Source organism: Neofelis nebulosa, chromosome 11, assembly GCF_028018385.1.
Source record: "Neofelis nebulosa isolate mNeoNeb1 chromosome 11, mNeoNeb1.pri, whole genome shotgun sequence".
Lineage (NCBI taxonomy): Eukaryota > Metazoa > Chordata > Mammalia > Carnivora > Felidae > Neofelis > Neofelis nebulosa.
Window position 1 is genome coordinate 53822471 of NC_080792.1, and position 12897 is coordinate 53835367.

General features: G+C 40.2%; 1 protein-coding gene across 3 annotated transcripts in view; it reads right to left on the minus strand.

Moving 5' to 3' along the window:
* The window catches only part of MYOM1 (myomesin 1), a 153038-nt gene that overhangs the window by 91019 nt on the left and 49122 nt on the right, over positions 1-12897 (minus strand). For all 3 annotated transcript variants that reach the window (XM_058692583.1, XM_058692582.1, XM_058692584.1), the window contains 3 exons: positions 5187-5279; positions 2941-3029; positions 2769-2831 (listed from right to left, as the gene is read on the minus strand). In XM_058692583.1, the coding sequence (XP_058548566.1) occupies positions 2769-2831; positions 2941-3029; positions 5187-5279 (245 nt within the window). The remainder of the gene's footprint in view (positions 1-2768; positions 2832-2940; positions 3030-5186; positions 5280-12897) is intronic.

The window sequence follows — 12897 nt, forward strand, 5'->3', positions numbered from 1 at the left end:
TCTCTCTGTCTTATAGATGAGGAAACAGAAGCATAGGGAGGCCGAGTAACTGCCCATGTTCACCCTGCAGAGCCAAGATTTACACTGGAGGGCTGTTAGAACCTGTGCTATCAAGCAAGACATGATATTGCCTTGAATTTGTGTGTTTCCAGGCAACCACAACTTCCAATAGTGAAACAACTTCCCTCTGAAGCACAGGTTACATCTGCCCCACTTGTATATGATGGTATCCCACTGAGATCAAAAAGTGAAACAACTCAATCAGACCTTACTGTCTGGAGAGCCAGGCTGGCTCCGAAGCTGCCTTAGGAGTAGAGATAACAGTTACAAAGAAAGCTGGGATTAGGTCAGGGTTTGGCAAATCTGTGAACCAGATCTGGACAGTCTCCTGTTTGCACCACTAGAAAAATAAATTTCAATTGTTTAAATGATCAAGATAAAATCAAAAGAAGAATATTTTGTGATGTGTGAAAAGTTACAGGGAATTCAAATTTCAATGTTCATAAGTAAGGTTTTAATTGGAAGGCAGCCATGCTCATTTATTATTTACCTACTGTCTATGGCTACTTTGTGTTACAAAGGTAGAGTTGAGTCGTTGTGACAAAGACCATATATGACCCACAAAGCCTAAAGTATTTACAACCCTAAAGTATTTACAATTTACAAATTACAGGTAGTTCACAAATCATAATTATAGGAGTCCTTCACAGAAAATACTGACTCCTGTTTTAGAATATGACTTAGGGGGCACCTGGGTAGCTCAGTCAGTTAAGCGTCTGACTTTGGCTCAGGTCATGATCTCAACAGTTTGTGAGTTCGAGCCCCATGTTGGGGTCTAGGCTGACAGCTGGGAGCCTAGAGCCTGATTTGGATTCTGTGCTGTGTCTCCCTGTCGCTCTGCTTTCCCCCACTTGCTCTCTCTCTCTCTCTCTCTCTCTCTCAAAAATAAATAAATATTTTGAAAAAATTTTAAAAAAATAAGAGTATGGCTTAGAATAGAGAGACCAATTTACAAATCCCTATTCTACCACTCTATGTGGTGTTTTCTCATTATTTAACCTATCAAAAAATGTTTCCTCATAGGCACAGCACAGATAAAAGACACCTATTTTATAAGCTTTGGGAGAGCATTACATGATTATTGCATATAACAAAATATCTTAGTATGCTGTCTGGTACAACTGATCAATATATGTTAACTACTAAAACAGAACCAAGGGCAGGGAGCTTTATCTATGATATTTACCAGCATATTCCAAGCAACTACACCAGTACCTAGCACATAACAGATTCTCAATAAATATTAGTTGAATAAATGAATAAAATCCCTCTGTTTTCTCTGTTGGAAACAACTGCACTTAATTCAGGGGCCGGTCAGATTAAAAAGTTAGAGAGGTAGGTTGAGCTGGGCTTTTCAACCCTGGCTTGGTGGAGAAGAGAGAAACAGGAGAAATATGGATGATGATATGGCAGTGGGAATGAGCAGGATACATTTAGAGGACCATGAAATAAATGATTAATAAACCAGCCTTAGGGACAATGGGAGATAAGTCATAGTTCCAGAATTTCCAACTATTCTATCTCAATACAAATGAAATGATAGAAGAAAAACATGATTGGGGATGTGCTCCTCCCTCACTCCCACCCATCATCCCCTCCCAGCCACCCATGGGATTTGTACCAATGATTAAAACTTGGAATATTAAAATTAGGAGCCATTCCATGAATTTGATGGAACAGGTGATCTATAGACATCAAACTGAGCAGGTGAAAAACTGACCCATGAGAAAGTATCTTTATCAACCCATGAGAAAGTATCTTCATCAAGCATTTTCAAAACTACCATTTACATTTTAACATTCAGAAAATAAGTTCAGGCGTGACTACCTTTTTCAGTCTGACCATTGTAAGCACTGAATTATTGAACAACCATAAGGATTTTGCTTTTATTGTTTCCTATGAAAAGAAGTTCTGATATAGACAAAATGATTGGAGTTCACAAATAACCACAGATCAGAATATTTTTAATAGTTTGTTATTATAGCACATTTAGACATCATGTATTTTGATTTGTACTTCATAAATGAATGTATTTATTTATTCATTCATTATCAAACACCTACGCTGTGTCAGGTGCTGGGGTTAGAGATAAAAGTTTCAGCTTTGCCTTTAAGTGGCTTAGAGGCCAGTGGGAGAAAGAGACATATAACAGTTAACAGCATCCAATGTGATGGATGCTCTGATGGTCTCACCAAGGACACCTAACCTTGACTGGGTAGAGGTGGGGTAGCAGTGGGAGTCAGACATAGATGTCTCCAGGAGTGATGCTGACCTGGATGCCCTGATACAGTACATATGTGTGTGTGTGCACGTGTGTGTGTGTGTGTGTGTGTGTGTGTGTGCGCGTGTGGGCATGTGTGCGTGTGTGTATGTGTGTGTGTGTGTGTGTGTGTGTGTGTGTGTGTGTGTGGTTAAATCACTCTGCCCAGGTTTGTGTAATGATCTTCTTCAGTTTAACACAGAAAGACTTAAAAACATTTGCCATTTTTAGCCCATCATATCTGGGCTTTTATAAAACCAGAACAAAGCAATTATATTCAGAAAGAGAATAGTAACCAAAGAATCTAAAAAATAAGAAAAGAGTGCTATTATAAACGTACTAGCATATGTTATAATAATCCTATGCTTTTATTTCAGCATTATAGAATGGCTTATTATGCTGGATTTTAAATAGAGATGACACTTAGCAAATATATTTTTAAACTTACAGCTGAGGGGCAGGGTGGAAACCCCAGCATGGAAGCGGGTCTCATCAAACTCTCCCTTATATCCTAGAAAAGAAAGCAGAAATACATATGAACTGCTTCTTGATTTATTTTTAGCAATGAGAGTTAATTTTTTAAAAATGCATTTTGAATAAAACAAGCCCAGCAAACCCACTCTTTACGACAACCGAAGCATATGCTGAAAGCTCTCCTTTAACATTCATCGCTGAAGCCCGGTACTGGGCAGTGTCTTCAAAATTACATCTGAAAGGACAGAAGGAAGTGAGTGACCATTGCAACAATGCTGTTCTATCAAAGGTATCTTTGCTGACATCACACACTGCAAATCACTGGCTAACAACGTGGCTCCTGGGGACTCTTCTTCTTTTTAACTGTTTATTTATTTTGAGAGAGAGAGCACAAGCAGGGGGAGGAGCAGAGAGAGAGGAGAGAGAAAGAATCCCAAGCAGGCTCCATGGTCAGCACAGAGCCCAATGTGGGGCTCGATCTCATAATCGTGAGATCATGACCTGAGCTGAAATCAACAGTTGGACGTTTAACCAACTGAGCCACCCAGGCGCCCTGGCTGTTGGGGACTCATGATGAAGCTACTAACTCCAATCTAGCTCCCTGTGGGATTTTATATAATGCAAGATATCTACTGCAGTTTGAGGCCAGCTGCACAGAATGGGAGGAGGACACCTATAGTCCACTATGACCCTAGCCCAGGTTCATTTAAAATGTCCAAAAGGGGCGCCTGGGTGGCTCAGTCGGTTAAGCGGCCGACTTCAGCTCAGGTCATGATCTCTCGGTCCGTGAGTTCGAGCCCCGCGTCGGGCTCTGTGCTGACAGCTCAGAGCCTGGAGCCTGTTTCAGATTCTGTGTCTCCCTCTCTCTGACCCTCCCCTGTTCATGCTCTGTCTCTCCCTGTCTCAAAAATAAATAAAACGTAAAAAAAAAAATTTTTTTAAATGTCCAAAAAAAATGTCAGCAAAGTGTTAAGCGCATAAATTACAGCACAAACAGTGTTACAATTAACTGGTCTAAAACTGTGTCAGGAACAGAAAATGTCTAGCCATGTACTTTTGTAGTAGTAACTACGCAGAGCACCCTGGGGGGACAGTCTTCCTGCTGGCATCCCTCAGGGTGAGTTTCAGTCTGGGGGGAACAGAGAGGGAAAGACACAGCCGCTCTCCTTGAGCCACAAACCAGATCTGGCTCTGTCTAATGGGTGGGTCTGTGTTCTAGCTCCAAAGTACAAATATGCTATTTCTGTCTCAACTCTACCAAGGTTCAGGTCGCACTTGGAGATTCAGCCCATAGTACAACACAAGCAGTGCTATTTGGAAGTTCCTGTAAGTTATAATACAGAAACTGGGATGTGTTTAATAATAAAATAAAAGAAAGAATGATCTCACAGAGATGAATAAGCTAAGATTTCAAAGCAGGTCTTTTTGTGTCTTGTCATAACCAGTGTCTGAGTTCCTCGTTGACTTTCTGGGTTTAGCGTCATTTGTAAAAACCTATTTCTTGTTGAAATTTTATAGACACCAGCACAACCCCAGGAAGGTCAATATGGTTGCCTTTCTCATAACTACTGAATTATAAAGCAACCACAGAGCTCACTGCAGCCTCAGTAGAACCACCAAGTGGCAGAATTGAAGTGACTCTGGTTGGAGGTCAATGCTCGGCAAATGTCACAGGGCCCCAGAGTCCTGCTTGAAACCCTGTATCCCATGTGGCAGCTGTTCTGATCTGAGGAGAAGACTACAAACTCTCTTGAGATCACAATGATGTAAATTTTACTTTGACGTCTCAGCATGTCACAGTTTCATATGAACTGCAAATAGTGGGAGTTTTAGCTTTTTCATTCACATGACTAAGCTTGGATTTCAAAACCATATTAGGAGATATGATAAACCTTTGAGGATTTAGAAATTTTGATGTGGGTTCTGCTTTCAATTCTGCTTTGCATTTTGCTTTAAAAACACCCTGGTGTCCAGTCCTGCCTCCCTCTGCAGGCTGACAGAGTGGGCAGATAATTTCCCACACTTTCTGGTGGGAAGCTTACTTTCACTGCCACCCACCGCAATCTCCATGGCCTCTGCCGACTAAAGGCAAAAAAGGATGATGATGATGATGATGATGATGATGATTGAAGGATAACTAAATATAAGTGCCTACTTATGTAACTTATTTTCTTACTAATGTCTAGAAAAACTCTCAAGTATATAAAATGATAAATTAAAAGACAGAAGTTAATTTTATTCTCATCATCTTTTACTAAATTCAAATCTAAGATCACTTTGTGATCCTGTTGCACTGGGAAGAAAGGGGGAGAGTGGTTGTTAACTGGAGTGGTGAGATGACTCCCCAGGCAATTGTCGAACAACACACATATGGACCCAGATGTCCTCTTACGCATTGATCTCCAGAGTATGCATTCCATATCGACTCTCAATAATGTACTTTCCAGGGTTTGCGTGGACATTTATTGGCACCTGGTTTTTATACCTGTGAGACAAGAGAACAAGGTGAAATAAGTAGAAATGTAAATAGCTTTATGATTAAAAGCACACCCACACAATCCGTGTTCTTCAAGGGACACCTATAAACATGGCACTGAGATTAGCAGCAGTATCTGTTCAATAAATACAAATCTATGGCAGATTAAATAAAATGCACTATAAATCCAGTAAAACTTCTCGATGAGCGTCCTTTCCTCTCTTCCATCATAAAAATTACATTTAAGAAGTTGACCATTCATAACAATGTGGTTGAGTCTCACATACATAATGTTGAGTGAAAATAACCAGACACAAAAGAGTATAAAATGATTGCTTTTATATAAAGTACAAAACCAGAAGAGACCAAATTAATGCTATTAGTAGTGAAGAGAGTGACTTCCCGGGGGGGGGGGGGGGTACAGCAGACACGAAGGAGGCATTTAGGTGCTGATAATGTTTGGTTTCTTGTGTTTGAGTACTGGTTACATGGGTGTGTGCAGTCTACAAAAATTCACCAAAGCTCTACATTTACATGTAATATGCACTTTTTGTGTATGTATATTATACTTCAATAAAAGACTGAAAGAAAAACTTGTCCATTGTTGACAGGACAGAAAGGAAGGCTTTATGTTGGGAGTTTTATCATTGGCTGTCTGTAGGATGAAAGTAAAACATTCTTCCTACTAAGATTCTTCCATGTTGTTAAAAACAATGCCATTGTATTGAAAGCTCATTATATTTAAGCGTTTTGTTCTGTTAAAGGCAAGCATGGCTCTCGGCTTGGGAGAACTTAAGTATCAATCACGAAAGAAAAAGTCTGACAAATAAAAGCTGAAAGATTCCCTTTTTCTGACTGTCCCATTCCTGGCTAAGCCTGTCAGCCCTCAGAGGGTAGGGCTACACGGAGGGGCCCTTCCTCAGACACTGTTCCCCAAGGCTGGAGTCGCACCTTGATTCTTCACCACCTCCTCATGCCCTCAATAGCCAATGGCTATGGTGCCAGACCAGGCTTTTTTGCTTAAGGCATTTTCTGTCCAAGAGCTAGATTTCACTTGCTTCCCTTTCCAACACCCCACTTCACGTGCCCAGATAATGTAAATAACACTAATAACCACAACTCAGAGCATTTACTGTGAGCCAAGGCAAGAGTCTAAGTGCTTTACATATAGGTTAGAAAATTCAATCCTCACAACTGCATGAGATAGTACTATTTGTAACATCATTTTCCAGATGAAAAAAACCAAGGCCAGAAGAAGTTAAGTAACTTGTCCCAGTTCACACAGCTACATAGCAGAGCTGGGATTTGAACCCAAGCAGTCTGACTTGTGACAACATATGATGCTTCCATTGTCCAACTGTTCTCTATTTAGCTGCATTTTATTTCTTCAGACTTCTGAAAATGGTGATAATGAGGTTTGGGAGCAGGGAAAGTGGTGGAAAGGGAGAGAAAGAAAGGAAATAATTTTCAGTTAGTTCCTTCCTCTCCCCAGCTCACACACTCACACACGCACATGTGCACACACATGCCCTATGTCCCTAAAACATGCTCATTTTCTATACTTTAAACAACGTGTCAGGGAACCTGGGTGGCTCAGTCAGTTAAGCGTCGACTCTTGGTTTGAGTTCAGGTCATGATCTCATGATTTCTGAGTGTGAGCACCACGTCAGGCTCTGTGCTGATAGTGTAGATCCTGCTTAGTATTCTCTCTCTCTCCCTCTCTCTGACTCTCCCTCACTCTTGTTTTCTCTCTCTCTCTCTCTCTAGTAAAATAAATAAATATACTTTAAAAAAATGTGTCTTTCTCCTCCACCTAGCAAAATCCCAACTCATCCTTCAAGGTTCAGATCAAATGCCATTTCTTCAATAAACTCCTCCTTGAAATCCCACACAAGGGGCGCCTGGGTGGCTCAGTCAGTTGAGCACTCAACTTTGGCTCAGGTCATGATCTTGCAGTGCATGAGTTCCAGCCCTGCATTGGGCTCTGTGGTGACAGCTCAGAGCCTGGAGCCTGCTTCAGACTCTGTGTCTCCCTCTCTCTCTCTGCCCCTCCCCCACTTACATTCTGTCTGTCTGTCTCTCAAAATCAATAAACTCCCCCCATTAAGAAAAATTGAAATCCCACATGATATTAATTGTTCCTGCCTCTCTACGTCAGTGTTACTTGGTTCAAGCTGCAAGATACAACATTTATCAGATTCTGGTTGGATATGTGTGTCTTCTACTGAGCTGTCATTGTCTTGGTGACGGGGATTGTGTCTGATCCACATTTACTTCTATTCCCACTCTCCAGGAAGTATGAATCATGGGCAAATATTAGGTACTCACTGTTCGTTAAATTGGATTGAACAGAATTATTGTGTAACAACAGATTAATTGTGGCTTCATAATTCGTGGCTGAAGGAACAGAGTTCTGACAAATGCATACTTCAAACTTCATGATATGACTAATTTTTTTTAAATTTTTTTAATGTTTATTCATTTTTTGATAGAGACAGAGCATGAGTGGGGGAGGGGTAGCGAGAGAGGGAGACACAGAATCTGAAGCAGGTTCCAGGCTCTGAGCTGTCAGTACAGAGTCCGACGCAGGACTTGAACTCACGGACTGTGAGATCATGACCTGAGCTGAAGTCAGACGCTTAACTGACTGAGCCACCCAGGCACCCCATGATATGGCTAATTTAAAGTAAGTACAGACCAAGAAAGTACATTGCGTCTCTTTGCGTCTCAGTTCCCTCAGATGTGAGATGAGAGGACTGGATTGGCTTAGGAGTCACAGCTGCGTGGCAGGTGGAGCAGCACAACCTTCTGCCCCACCCCCGGCAGAACTGCTAGCCGTTTCCTGCCAGCCCCAAAGTGTCCTCAGCCAGTCATCTCCCCACAGAGCTCCAAGCAGACAGGACTATTTGATCAGGGATGACCTAGAAAAAGAAATCGGCTAGCTGCTCCTAGTTTCAAACATTCCTTGTTTTGATGAATGACAGGGTGCAACGAGTTATTCAGCATGTTCTTCACAATAAATTGGTCTCAGTAATTTCACACTAGATTCTAAAGCTCCCTCCTAAAAAAACAAAAACAAAAAAAGCTCCCTCTTACTACTCAGTTTTTTTCATGTGCTGGGGTGTTTGCAGTAGTTCTTTTTAGCATAAGAAGAGAAATATGACACGGAAGGCTATGGCATGTGGTACTTGAGCAAATAATCTACTGACACTTGATATGGCTTCTGGCCAAAAATGTTGTTCATGTCTCCATAAACAGTTGAGTTAAAACAGTATCTTGCAGCTCGCAGTGTTGCTTCACCTCCCTCACTCTCCAGTACTACGCGACTTAGCACCTTAGTGCCTTCCCTCTGCTAAAAACCCATGACTTCTAATGTGACCCCCTGGCACAAGAAGTCGGTTTAAAATATACATGCACACGACACACAACACTTTGAGGATCTTCTAGTCTTTCCTCTGGAACTCCAGATGTCAGTGTAAGAAAAGTCTGTTTAAAAACAGCATACAAGGATTAAATTAGGAAGCAATTCTATTCTATTCTCCAAGAATTTCAGCCAGTCATTCACGTTGGGGGTCACTTGAGATTGGCCATCCTCAGTATTCAGTCGGGGAAGAAAAGACGGATTTTTGGCCTGCTCTGTATATGCTTCAGGGCTTGCTATTTCTGGAAAGTGAAATTCCAAACAGGACAGTCAGACGCTAATTTTGGAGAGTAACCTACACTCTGGGATTATTTGTCAAAAGGCTTCTGAAATTCTTGTGAATATTCAGATGTACACCATTTTCCTTATCATTTTCATGTAGAGTCTATGAACTACTTATTAGTTAATGAGCTTCCATTATACTGCAAATATTTGGAGAAGGATACTCTTGGTTTATGTGTGTAAAACACGCACTTCATCCCCCCAAATAAATGACTGGATCTTGGGCTGACTTGATAGCAAGGGGTTATAGTGAAAGCTCTTTGGTGGTATAAAGCATATTCAAGCAAAAAGGTTCATTCTGCTTTTTTTTCTATCAACAAATAATACAGGCTAAAATGATCTTTAACATGTTGTATCTCACTACAACTGTGATGGGTGCTTAGAATCCAGCTTTATATTTTAAATAAATAGCTATTACCCACTTTAAAATCCAGTTGGCTGAGAGAGATCTATCCCATTAGGATAAATTTTGGACTTAAATAAATAAGAAAAATCTAAAATAAAACCCTTATGTTGGGAAGTAAGCATAAATTATAAATAATTTTAAACTATGTTAAATGTAGGTTGTTTTCCAAAGAAAATAGAGTAGTAACTGCTAAATTTAAATACATTGTGAATAACTCTAATCTTGTAAACAAATTGAATACATGATTCTATTATGGAATTTATAAATTCTCATAATTTGCAAAAATTGAATAAGACTTTTCCAAATCTCTAGACTCTTCCTGAGATACATGTCTCATACTATTTTATTCTGAGGTTTTGCATTATTATCATGCCTAATGACACATTTCTTTAAGGGTCTATTTGGCATTAACTTTAGGGGCAATGTGAAGAATTCCAAGCAAGTATTTTAAATGTCTCACTGGTGGATCTAACACAGTATTCACATTTAGATCCAAAAACATGGGTACTCAGTGAGGGAATGAATGAATGCTACTCAGTAACGCCAACACATTGCTACAGTGAGTTTGCATGAATCTCCCCACACGTTACAATCCAGATATTCATTGACAAAAATCAATCTAGACTTTGGACTGGAAATCCAACTGAATCTGGCTCTTTAAAAAAATTAAATTGGGGCGCCTGGGTGGCGCAGTTGGTTAAGCGTCCGACTTCAGCCAGGTCACGATCTTGCGGTCCGGTCCGTGAGTTCGAGCCCCGCGTCAGGCTCTGGGCTGATGGCTTGGAGCCTGGAGCCTGTTTCCGATTCTGTGTCTCCCTCTCTCTGCCCCTCCCCCGTTCATGCTCTGTCTCTCTGTCCCAAAAATAAAAAAAATAAAAAATAAAAAACGTTGAAAAAAAAAATTTAAAAAAAAAAAAAAATTAAATTAATTCAAATTCCTTCCTTCTTTTAAAGAGAACTTTTCTCCCTTATTTCATATAATTCTAAAAATTAGAACAAGCAACACCTTTATATGGTCCAAGAAAGTGTAAAGGTAACACAGAGAGTAGTCTCCTTTCTCAAATGTATCTATCCTCTACTCCCCTCATCTCTTTAGGTAACTGTTCTCCTTAGATTTTTATATATCCTTCCAGAATTTCTTTATGCAAGTAAAACAAATACAAACATAATTTTTTCTCCTCCTTTAAACCAATATATAGCCTATTATACAAGCTATTACATAAAGATAGCCTCTTAAATTAAGTAAAACAACTTTGGGATTTTTCACCATATATGTATGCTTCCTGCTGCATTGACAAAGCCCTCCTTCAGCTTCACTGTGGTGGTGCAGAAGCATCCTTGCAACTAACTTTCCTACTGGACCCAACGCCTAAACAGGGTTCTTTCTGTTCTCAAAGTGACTTGGGAACAGGACAGTGCTCCTTGGCATCCCTGCACCTGGCCCTGATGAGTGATATGTGCTCCTGTCAGTTAGTGCTTTCTGGGTAACCTCTAGATTCCATTTAGACAGACTTGGTCAGTCCATGGGATTGGCCAAAGAGCAGCTGCTGCGTGTTCAGATCATTTGTTAGGCCTCAGGGACTTCCATGTCCTGAGGGTGCCTAGTGGAAACTTGGAACTTAACCCTCTTTGCAAAGGGCTCTAAGGCAGCCAGGCCCCAGGCACAAATGCCCTTGAAAACCATGGCTAAGGACCTAAGGGCTACAAGCAGAGGTAGCATGACTGCAGAAAGTATCGTAACACACTTGTTCCCATGAGTTACCGCCTTCTATTCAGAAAGGTCATCCCCAATTATTTCTTTCATGCTTGCACTCGGTGTCAGGCCCAGAAAGTGCAGTTGGGTAACAAAAAGACATAAATGCCAGCAGAGTAATCAATCAACAACCTGGGTTTGTACTTGGGTTGTGGGACCCTGCTCACGGAGGAAATGCTTATTGTAGACTGTGTACTCTATACCAGTGTTAGGAAGCAAATTAGACCTTCACTTAACGATTATTTTTTTTAAAGGCAGCATACCCAGGAAGGCACACTAATCCCACACAAAAGTTTCCTCCAGAAGTGGGTTTACCGGGAGGCCAATGAAGCTTCAGGGTCCCTCACCAGCAGGGTCCCTTCACGGCGCAGGGCCTAATTTAGACCATTAACATTCTTTTTTGTAAAGAGTGCTGCCAAATTTATGAGCTTCAGGCCCCACAAAACTTGCATCTGACCTTGTTTATTACCATAGTCAATTTTCAGTTGTCTGCTAGCTAACTGTCTAAATTTAAGCTTTATCCAGGGGCAAATCTTGTTCTCTGAAGGATGGTTATGATTATGAGTGGTCCACTGGTTCTTTGTTTTAATGTTTACTTTTCACTTGGTTGCAAGGCAACAGGACTTTCATGAAATGCTCTGATCCATCCCTATGGAGAGAGTTTTATAAATAATGGAGTTGTCTTCTCCAAACACTAAATGACACGCAGGAACTTGTGAAGACTTGTTCCAGTAAATGAACTGATTTCCAATCATTCCTGAGACAAACCTTGTGTCTGTGTCTTCATTTTTGTTTAAAACGAGCCCCTGGGACATATGGTTCAATGTTAAGAAGAAAAATATCTCAAAGCCATATGTGAAAGATTTGGGGAGTCATTCACACTACTCAGCTCCATTAGTGAGGATAACTGAAAATTGATAATAAATTTTTAATAAATTTATAATTTATTGTGTAATAAATATATCTACTTGATTAAGGATTCCAGTTATTCATTTATTAGTAGTATATTTTAATTCACGAGAGAAGAAGGAATGTCTTACTTACCCTCTGTCTTACTTACTGTAAGAAATAATATTTCTTACAGCTAAAAATTCATTATTCTTCATGTATTTTCAATTGAAAAGTTTAGATTTTTTGAGGTGAGAAGTAATCTGTTTTAAGAGGAAATGTCCCTTTGAAAGGCCAAAGTATGCAATACCATAGTCACAGAGAAATGTGGGGCCAAGATTGATTGATTCCTAACTTACTGCAGTATACTTTTATGCTTTAAAGCTTGTAAGTGAATTTAAAAAAAAAACAAAAAAAACACTTGGTTTTCACTGAAATATGCTCCTTGTCAGTTATCTTCATTAGTCCTAGCCAAATTAGGTGTCTAATCAACAGAGAAAATGGGTAAGAAAGGAAAAGGAGGCAGGCCTTCTACAGATGGCAATGTCATCCTGTGTAGCATTTATACTGCAACATAGGGTGAATTTACCATTACTCTTGAGGATAAGAAAACAGCACGCAAAATATATGTGTCAGAGACTCAAACAGAAAACATCTTTTTAAGCTGGGTCCATCATTTTCATACTGCTATCTCTGTGGCAGATATTCATGACATTAGACAGGTAAGTTTGGAGGTTAGGGATCATGAAGTCATTGACAATTACAATAGGCTATAGGATGGAAGGAGAACATGGATGCTTATTCTTTACGGAAAGAAAATTTCTTAAGATCCCATATTGAGGGGGCACCTGGGTGGCTTAGTCAGGTAAGCATCTGA